At 40.9% G+C, this 11,208-nt stretch overlaps 1 protein-coding gene across 1 annotated transcript; it reads left to right on the top strand.

Moving 5' to 3' along the window:
* Positions 1-584: 584 nt before the first annotated feature.
* Positions 585-10,969, top strand: LOC308333705 (extracellular calcium-sensing receptor-like; the record flags this gene model as incomplete). Its single annotated transcript, XM_080790158.1, has 6 exons — positions 585-697; positions 988-1,051; positions 6,760-6,981; positions 9,493-9,720; positions 9,809-9,932; positions 10,017-10,969. The coding sequence occupies 6 exons, from the start codon at positions 585-587 to the stop codon at positions 10,928-10,930; spliced, it is 1,665 nt and encodes a 554-aa protein (XP_080646284.1). The 3' UTR covers positions 10,931-10,969.
* Positions 10,970-11,208: the final 239 nt, after the last annotated feature.

Below are 11,208 nucleotides of genomic sequence, written 5' to 3'. Positions count from 1 at the left end.
TCTAAAAAATCTTTTGAAAAGCTGATCTACAAGCTCACAATGCTTCGCAATCGGCTATTTTAAATGGCCGAAATGTAGGCTGAAGTGGTTAATGTATGTTTTGTAATAATAATCAAAATCTACAAAGTAACTAAAGTTTCCAAATAAATGTAGAGGAGTAAAAGTACAATATTGGGATCCGAGATGTAGTGGAGTAGAGTAAAAGCATTGGAAATGACAAATAGAAATACCTCAACATTGAACTTAAGTACAGTACTTCAGTAACTCTACTTTGTTACTTTCCACCACTGATACCTATGTACGTTAAGCCCTGCCTCTGTGTGTGCCTAAAGGCCCAGATCGGTGTTGTGAAAGATTACGTAATGTCGTCATCTGGCACAGGGGACGGCACTGCATGGGTATAAAACCTAACAACTGGACACTGGATGGAGAAGGTGGGGGGGGTTGTTAGACAGAGGACAGTCATGAGGGCTTCTTTAGACATACAACTGTTTTCATACTTTATGATGTTCTCTTCCTTCTCTCCTTTGTCTTCATCCTCTTCCTCTTCTTGTGAGTTACAGGCATCGTTAAAACATGGAGGAATGTACAAGGCTGGAGATGTGCTTCTGGGTGGTTTGTTTCCATTCCACGTCTCCTCTGTGTTCCCTGAGCTGACGTTCACACAGTCCAAGGGACAGAAGCCCTCCTGCAGTGGGTGAGTATCACGAAGACAACACCAACCTTGTTTTGATAGAAACATGATTAGTTGATGTGTATATTTCTACAAAGATATAGGCTGTCGGGTGGAAACCTTCTCAGAACATGTGTTTGGATGGATCTAGGGTAGTTATTATTTAGTCACAAGCACTTCTTCAAAAATAGCACAAGAAGTAATTTATTAAACAGATCGTTTAAATATGGAGATACAAGGTTTCTGCCGGACAGCAATGATATTCAAGGCTACAGTGTAATTGTGTGTGTTAGTTTGCTCATTGAATTGTTCAGATTGGCACAGACCATGGCTTTTGCCATCGCTGAGATCAACAGAGACCCCAGCCTGCTCCCCAATGTGACTCTGGGATACCGTATCTATGACACCTGTTTAACGCTTGGAGTTGCAGTCCCTGCAGCGTTGTCATTGATCAGTGGGAGAGAGGAGCAGTTTACACTGGATCAGAGCTGTGTTGGGTCTCCTCCAGTACTTGGAATTGTGGGTCCTAGTACGTCAAAAAGTTCTGTTACCCTCTCTAGAATATTAGGTGTATACAGAGTGCCCATGGTGAGTTTCCTATCCCCTTTCACAATAGCCTATTTTATTTAATTTTGCTTACTTGGCTATTTGCAAATCTATAATATGATAAATATAATTTTTGCCCATTGAAAGACATAGAACATAATTGTTGCTGTCGAGAAGAAACCTTGTGTCTCCATATTTCAACTTGTAATGCTTTTTTAATGCCATATTTCTTCATTATGCTTGTGTTAGACAAGAGTATCAAACACAGCCGATCAACAAGGTCACAGTGTGACATGTTCTGAGCTTGTAGTCTGCATTCTTTCTTTCTTGTTCTGTATTTTTTTCCCCTTTTTTGTTTTAAGTGAAAGTGTTAAGTTACTGCCCTTGGCCTGTGTTTTACAGGTCTGTTGGTTCATGGTACACTAAACAGACCTACAGATGTGCCATTCCAACTCTTCACACTTTACTGATCTTTTCTTGAAGGTTTCTGAAAAAGCATGTTTTCCCTGCAGATTTAATTCACTGATTAGCCTAATGTTATTGCTACTGCTTTTCTACTGAAAAGAAGTGTCCAGCAGAGGAACAATATCTATTCAGGATAATTTACGTATAACACATTGACAAATTGTCATTGACAATGCCCTCTTATAAAATGTTCTGTTTCTGACAATGCACTGACAATCTACTGAACTGTTGAATTGCCAATGGCAGGACATCAAACAAACATCTCAAACAGCACATCCAAATCTCTCTGTCCAGCATCCTCTCCACAGAATTGGAAATAATCATGTTTGTACATCTGGAAATGTTTGTCTTTACTGCAGATAACCAGTTCAGATTAAAAAAGAAACCCGGCACAGTGTTATGCATTTTTGCAATTAAATAAATGATTGCCAGCTACAGTATTTCCACTATCTTCTTATGCTAAGTTTAAACTTATTGAGATTTTGACAGGATAATACCAAACGGTTTCAGAAGCTGCTTGTGGCATATCTAAGCACATTGTGCATATACATGATGATCTATCTAGTGAATGTAATAAGTGCAATACAGGCAGGGGCGTCTGGGAGAAATGCGAGGCCCTGTGCGAGATTTCTGTGCGAGGCCCTGCGCTCGCAGCAAAAGTAATACCTATACCTATACATACCTATACATATAACGGCCCATGGGCCGTTATATGTATAGGTATGTATAGGTATAGGTATTACTTTTGCGGCGGGGCGTGCAGCCAGGTCCTCACAAGTATAGTAGCCTACTATAAAACACCTCGGCGCAACAAGTCCGCAACAAAAAGGTTGATATTTAAATCGTGTTATTCTCGGTCAATCTTTAACCGATTGTTCTAATTCCAAATGGCCTATAATCTGTGAAGTGGAAATTTTCATTGGGTGAAAATCTACCGGTACATAGGCCTACAGTTTATAATGAAATCATGTATTTGTCCGCTGCTTCCCCATGCTCAATCAGAACATGTCGTGGTTACACCTGTGTGTTGATACGCTCCCTCTTACAATTAAATCAAAATGCATTGCCTGCAATGTTTATTGTTTACCATACTAAAAAAGGATTACTGCATGGAACTGTATGTAACCAAATGATGGCCGGTGTGCAAAGAAATTCACGCAGACTGAGCGGCTGAGCCTATAGAAGAGTATAGAATAGAGGAGCCTGGGGCTGGGAGGGAGGCACTCAAATCTGTCATGTGAAATATCTGAGATGGAAAGTGTTTTTTTTTTCAAAACGCTGCCATGCGCAGTGCGACGGCACCATTCGATCTACCCTAAAAGCGGCCCTGAATACAGGGTATCTTATAGGTAACTATCATTAATCACCTTATGTACGCTTATGACCTGGTCATTTTGAATGCACACAGTGGACGGTTAAAAGCAGCTATTGAAAGTGTCATCAAATTATGGCCATGATCATGACATCATTATTCAGTGATGGGCCCGCCCCATGAAATCTATTTTTAGTTTTTTTTTTGGGAAAAGTCATGATGAAATATTGAAGAAGAGTAGCTCAAGTTGCCATGCATGTATTGCTGTACTTATATTTTGATGAGAAATATCTTTTGATGGAATATTTTACATTGGGTAAAATATACCTGTGTTTAGTGATGGTGTATAGTCTATACATATACACATATACAGGTGTATTCAATCTGCACTGTGATCATATGGCAAGGTAGAAACAGCACAGGCTCTGCTTGCTTCTCCCCAAAGATGTTTGCCCCCCTAATTTAAACCTGGCAATCCCCTAGGGCAGAGCTACTCAACTTAAGATGGCTCAGGGGCCACTCCAAAAGTCCAAGGACCACAAACAAAAAATGTCTGTATTATTTTGCAACGCAATACATCACATACATAAAAAGTAATATCATACGTAAACTAAGAACGTAACAGTGGAATATCTATATAATGGAACTATCCATGTATACCCTATAGTGCTATGTCTACATAAACATGCTATAAGTCTACATACAATGCTATCTATAGTCTACCTAAAATATGTCGGGGCTAGGGCACGTGCTAAGTGCCATGATGGAGTCTGAAGAGGTGGGTTTTCAGACCACGGTGGAAGATTGGGAGTGCGGCTGCAGTTCTGATTGGAATGGGAAGTGCATTACATAGTTTTGGAGCCAGAAGAGTTTGGGACGTGTGGAGAGTTGTCCTGGCATTTTTAGTGAAGGTACTTCCAGCTTCCCTGCGTTGGCTGATCTGAGCGCTCGGGAGGGTTTGTCGGGTTCGATCAGACTTGCAAGATATGGGGTTGCCATACCTTTGGTTGCTTTGAATGCCAGCATCAGAGTTTTGTACACAGCGACCGGGAGCCAATGGAGGGAGCGGAGAAGGTGGGAGACGTGGGGGAATTAAACTAAAATCTTGTGAAAATAACAAATATTATATTTTCATTGTTGGCCGCAGGGGCAGGGGCCACGGGTTGATTAGCACTGCCCTGAGGGTACTAGACGCACTGTTGAATACCTATGATCTAGTACATTACAGAATAGATATTTTGTATTTGTTTTTATTATGTTTTTCCAGATAAGTTACTATGCTGGTTGTTCCTGTCTGAGCGACCGGAATCAGTTCCCATCCTTCTTCAGAACAATGCCAAGTTTTGTCTTCCAGGTGAACTTCTATAACAAATTAACACTAGATGTGTTGGTATCTAATAGTTCATGTTTCACAAACTGGAATACTCGAACCCATGGGGTGGGCAACATTGATGTAGGAGAGGGCCACTATATTTCTACACTCACTCCAGAAGGCCACTATATTTCTACACTCACTCCAGAGGGCCACCATATTTCTACAATCACTCCAGAAGGCCACTATCAGGTCTATTAAGCACTTCCAATAATATGACATATAAGATTACAATAATATGAGCTGGGGGCACGAGGTATGTCATATTGCAATTTTAAGAATGTTAAGAAGCGCTTTCGACGCCCCGTGGAGTGCGCAAAACGGCCTTGAATTAGTCATGGGAGTGTTTAAGGCGTGTTTGAGAGTTACCCAATCAACATGTCCGTACTATTTTCTTTACCAGTCAGCTGATGTCACATACGGAATGCGCACTTTGGGGATCGTTATATTACATTTCTTCAGGCTGGCACCATAGAAGACATGACATATGACTTTGTCACATTTGGGTTAATTATTCCTATTGCACTGCATGCTGTCACCTTTATGCCTCAAAATAAGTTGTTTCTATTGAGAAACACCAGTAAAATTATATTTTAATTTAAATTATAATTATATTATATTTGAAATGAGTAATGAGTTGAATGCGTGGTGCGTATGCCCGTGATGGTATGGTCTTCGCTCGTAGCATTTTATTGAAGAAGACTTGGATCGAGTGTGATACAGCGTATGAAAGCAAACTTCCCAAGGATTATGGAGATGTTTTTTTATATAACAGGGGTCTGTAACCTATTTTAAATGAAGTGCCATGTTTTTATTTTCTAGATAGTGAGTCTGCCATATCCAGATTAATTTTAATGACACCACATTATATAAAGTTCTTCCATCTTTTTAAATATTTTCTTGCACATTGTTATAATGATCATTAAATATCCGCCTGCAGTCAGAGTTCATAGTTTTAATGAATGAATGTGATTCATTGTGAGCTGGTAGATCTGCTATTTTCAAAAGTAATCTTGGAAAATTTTAATTACATTTTTGTATTAGCCGTCCTTAGTTGGGCAAATGCATTCATCTGGGGATCCTTGACATGGGAATGTGCTGTGTGAGGATCACTGGTTTAAACATTAGGAGAAACCTTTAGAAACAAGAAAAGCAACCACAACTACCAATATTTACAAGCAACTTTACAGAAAAAGAAGCCGCTTATAAGACTTGGCAACACTCCTCCAGCAGCGTCCCAGAGCCGCTCAAGTGTAAAATCAAACAGTGCTTTATCTGCTTTTTGCGTTTATGAGCTGGATAGACCCACGTCTAATCGTTATGCGCAGGTCAAGGGGCTTAATAGCAAATTGCGCAAAGCGATAATAATTAACATATGGCCACAATGCTAAAAAAATTCAGGAACGCCGTATGCCATACGTGTGTGCGTTCAACACGGGACGATAAGACTTCTATAATACCATTGTGCGCAGAGCGAGGCCAATATAGGCCAATTTATGTATTACCCCATTGTAAAACGGACATTCAAAATGGGGCCCTAAATGTCTACACTCACTCCAGAGGGCCACTATATTTCTACACTGACTCGAGAGGGCCACTAAATTTCCACACTCACTCCAGAGGGCCACAATTATTTCCACACTCACTCCAGAGGGCCACTATATTTCCACACTCACTTCAGAGGGCCACTATATTTCCACACTCACTCCAGAGGGCCACTATATTTCCACACTCACTCCAGAGGGCCACTATGTTTCTACACTCACTCCAGAGGGCCACTATATTTCCACACTCACTCCAGAGGGCCACTATATTTTCACACTCACTCCAGAGGGCCACTATATTTCTACACTCACTCCAGAGGGCCACTATATTTCCACACTCACTCCAGAGGGCCACTATATTTCCACACTCACTCCAGAGGGCCACTGTATTTTCACACTGACTCCAGAGGACCAAATTGCGTACACTGTTGGGTAGAAATATCTTATCTCCATTATAGCTCAACACACGTTGCACTGCGACACGTTTTGAGTTTGGTATCTCCTATTTTAGCTCAATTTTAACAGACTGAATTATTATTTGGTATTTTTGCTAAGATTAATAATTGGAATCCTGAAAAGTAGGTCTAACATTTAATTTCAAATGCATTTATTTATACTTGTTAACTTAAATTAAACATACTTAAATATTGACCATTATAGATATAATTAAAGTGGGTCATGTTTGCATGTTTGGAATTGTAACAGCTGAAATCAATAATATAACAGTATTCCAATCTTAACCTGCAGGCCACATAAGTGAACATCCCCCCGTATGTGGCCCCTGGGCCGCCGTTTGCCCATGTACTGTATGATCTAACCTAAGTACATTTCGGTCCATTCTTCTCAGGTGCGAGCTATGCTCCAGATTATGAGGTGGTTCGAGTGGACCTGGGTAGGACTGTTGTTCAGTGATGATGATGCCGGCCGTGATGCCGCCCGATTGTTCCAGTCTGGCCTGGACCAGTCTGGTCTGGGTTGTGTGGCTTATTCAGAGGCTCTGCCCTTCCACAATGACCTGGATAAACTCCAGAGGATCGTCACTGTGATGAAGACGTCCACAGCTGGTGTGGTCATTATGTTTGGATATGGGGCCTATTTTCATAATGTCATGGATGAGGTTTGTGTTACGATACATCTGTGGAGGATGTTAATTTAGGGATTCGTAATTAGAAGAATCTAAAATGAGAATGTATTGAAGGAAAGACATGCCTTTCATTTATTTCTAAATGATGAACAGGTGGTTAAGCAGAATGTGACAGGTCTGCTATGGATCTTACCTGCCACTTCAAGTTGGTGGGGAGGCAGTCTCTACGGTCACTACCTGCCGTACCTGAGAGGCACCCTGGGTTTTGCCATCCGTCGTGGAGAGATACCAGGTTTGAAGGACTTCTTGTTAAAAATACATCCTGACAATGACCATGAGGATAACATAGTAAGTATTTGTTTAATTGTATGTCTATAGTTACATGTCTCATTGAATTGAATATTGAGACACAGGACCACAATGGACACAAGCCCTTAGGACATTTTGTGTTATCCTTTTTGCACCATTAAATAATATATTTATTTTTTATATATATAATTGTACCACTGTAGTATTTGCAAACTGTGAATGAAGTGAATAATCAATAGGCCTACATTAATCAATTAATTGTAATAGCCCTTACCCGTTGTGAGATATCCCCCCTACTGCGGTTGGATTATTATTTCATATAAATGGGTATTGTACTGTAAATATGACATGAATATGAATTCAAAGTAGTGGTTGATGTGTGGACAGGCTAGCTGTCGCTGCTGTGCATGGTGAGATGTGTGCAAACCGTGTAGTTTAGCAGGAGAAGACGGACAAATGATGCAACACACACACACAGTCAGCGGCGCCAAATTGTATAGGGCACTTTTTGTTGTGTTGCGGCGGTAGCTAGAGGAAGCATGCCAGTGGGGTAACGGTGAGAACGGTGGCCTGTGATGCAGGTGTCGCTAAGGGTCGGAGGTGTGTGAGGGTGCGAGGTTAATTCACTAATAAATTCATTATTAATCATGAATGTGTCAAATCGAAAAAAGGGCTCCGTTAAGACCTCCATATAATTATGGTCCATGCCTGTGTGAAAAGTGGGAGTGATTGGTGCAGGCAATGATGAGATAATGCAGTGTTTCTGACATTCATTCATTCAGACATTGTTAGAATTATAGTATGATGATGATGATTTAAAGGTATTCTTATGAATTAAATGTGTTCTTTCAGGTGAGGTGGTTTTGGGAACGCACATTTCAGTGTACATTTTCACCCCTTCCACCAGAGTGGGTGGACGCTGGTGGAAGGGTGTGTACTGGACAAGAGGACCTGGGAACGGCAGAAACTACATTTTTGGATGTGTCTGACCTCAGGGGAGAGTATAATATATACAAGGCTGTGTATGCTCTGGCCCACGCCCTCCATGACATGTTGCAGTGTGTGCCAGGAAGAGGGCCTTTCCCTGGGCACAGCTGTGCCAGTTTGCAGACAATACAGCCATGGCAGGTGGGATATTAATTCAGTTAACCTGTAGGATTATTTATTGTGTATTTGCACATTTAAAAACACCACATTTGAAACAACAACATTATTATTTGTGCAGGTGAGACTTTATAACAGTTTAAAAAATCAATCTCGCCATATTTAAAAGAAATCATAACAATCAAACGTGAATTATTTGGCAACATTTGTAATATAACAATGGATAGTTAAATGTATACATGAAAAAAATACATATTAGTATAAAATAATGTATGTGTAGTGTGTAGGTGTCACGGTGTGAATCAAGAGGGTTAGGACCCAAACGCAGGACAAAGGCAGAGATGCAGAGCAGTCGAAATTGCAGGCGGTTTATTCACCAAAATCCATACACGAGGAGAACACAAGGAGTAACAAGAACACTGGGAGTCAAAGTACTAGGAGTTCACTAGGAGCATAAATCTAGTGACGTACAACAATGATCTGACAAAGAACTGAAAAAAACAGGGGAGTATAAAAACACAGGGAAAACACAGGTGAACATTAAGTTCTAATAATCAACACTGGGATAGGCTGGGGAACTAACAGGACGGAAACCAAGAGACAAAACGTAGTACAAAATAAGAGTACACAAGTGCAAAGGAAACTCCAACTGGAACTAAGACACAAGGAAAACAATATAACAAAATCATAGGAAAATAGTAAGGTAATTAAAGCACTAACTAAATACAGAACGTGTCACGGAACGTGAGGCCTTGAGAGGCGACGCCTCTCAAGGCAGGTGGTAATTACATGTTCTTCTGAATGTGGTATTTTAAATAGTCTTCCTCACTCCTAATGCTCAACAAATGTGGGTGACATTAGGAATATGGTTTTGTTGAAAGGCAATGCATAATGTAAAGGGTAGAGCACATGTTTTAGTAATGAGGTTGGTGGCGGAAGATAGCAACTCAGCAACAGGAACACCCCTTGCACAATGTTTAAATCCCCAAATAGTGTGTAGCGTGACTTGGGCACATAATAGGACCATTAAGTATGTTTTTAACATCTCTTGCTCTTCATGATGCTGCTCATCACCATTTCTAGCTTCTCTATTACCTGGAAAAGGTCAACTTCACCACATCTGATGGTGATATGGTATACTTTGATGAGAATGGTGATGCTTTACCAATCTTCGATATATTGAACTGGGCGTGGCACCCTGATGGAAGTACAAATATTCACAACGTAGGTGTGGTCAAGATGACAGCCTCCGGAGATGAAGAACTCACCCTCGATGAAGACAGAATCTTCTGGAACTTTCAATCCGCAAAAGTAAATTCAGCTTTCTAAAATGTTTAATTGAGCTCATGATGTGAATGAAATTTATATTTAAACTGATTATTTTTACTTTCCTCTGCAGCCTCCTCGGTCGGTGTGCAGTGAGAGCTGTTCTCCTGGAACCCGTGTGGCCAGAAGGAAAGGAGAACCTGTCTGCTGCTACGACTGCATTGCTTGTTCTGAGGGAGAGTTCAGCAATGAGACAGGTAGGGTTACATAATGTAGCTACAGTATATAGAAGGTTATAAGAAGATACGTGAGTGTCCCTTTAATCTTGTCCTATTTGTTAGACTCTACAGAGTGCACCGTGTGTCCAGAGGACTTCTGGTCCAGTCCCCAGAGTGACCACTGTGTCCCTAAGAGCATTGAGTTCCTGTCCTACCATGAGGCCCTGGGGATCTCCTTAACAACCATCTCACTGCTAGGAACATGTATCTGTGCCGTTGTCCTGGGGATCTTCATCTATCATCGAGCCACGCCAATGGTCCGCGCCAACAACTCAGAACTCAGCTTCCAACTATTGCTTTCACTCAAACTATGTTTCTTGTGCTCACTCCTGTTCATTGGCCGTCCCAGACTCTGGACTTGTCAGATGAGGCATGCAGCATTTGGGATCAGCTTTGTGCTGTGTGTCTCCTGCATCCTGGTAAAGACTATGGTGGTGCTGGCTGTGTTCAAGTCCTCCAAGCATGGTGGTGGAGGCATCATGAAGTGGTTTGGCGCCATGCAGCAGAGAGGAACAGTTCTGATTCTTACTTCAATCCAGGCAATAATCTGCACAGTCTGGCTTGTGTCTGCCTCACCGACTCCTCATAAAAACACACAATACTATTCTGAAAAGATAGTCTATGAGTGCAATGTTGGATCAACAGTTGGTTTTGCGGTGTTACTAGGTTATATTGGTTTACTGGCACTCCTCAGCTTCGTCCTGGCATTCATGGTAAGGAATCTTCCAGACAACTTCAACGAAGCCAAGTTAATCACGTTCAGCATGTTGATCTTCTGTGCCGTGTGGATAGCCTTCATACCAGCATATATCAGCTCTCCTGGCAAATATGCAGATGTAGTGGAGGTGTTTGCTATTCTAGCATCTAGTTTGGGCATTTTGCTGGCGCTGTTTGGACCAAAGTGTTATATAATCCTTTTGAAACCTGAGAAAAACACTAAGAAGTCCATCATGGGCCGAGGTGCCACCAAGACGTAGAATCACAAATTATTTGTGTGTATTTTACATGCATATGGATATATCGGATTGCCGATTGTAGAAGTTGATTGTAGATTAAGTAGTAGATTCATGTACATTTTACTTTAAAATAACGAACTGGAAAATAATATATTTTGTAATGTGAAACAAATTGCCTGTCAAATGATATTTGCTATTACAGCTCCATCTCAATGATATAGAATATTGTGTAAAAGTTCATTTTCTTCCATAATATAATTCAAAAAGTGAAACTTTCATATATTCTCAATTGTGCATAA

This window comes from Protomyctophum bolini, assembly GCF_963924005.1.
Source record: "Protomyctophum bolini genome assembly, chromosome: 18".
NCBI lineage: Eukaryota > Metazoa > Chordata > Actinopteri > Myctophiformes > Myctophidae > Protomyctophum > Protomyctophum bolini.
The sequence above is the reverse complement of the archived record's forward strand: the minus strand, read 5'-3'. Positions and strand labels throughout refer to the sequence as shown.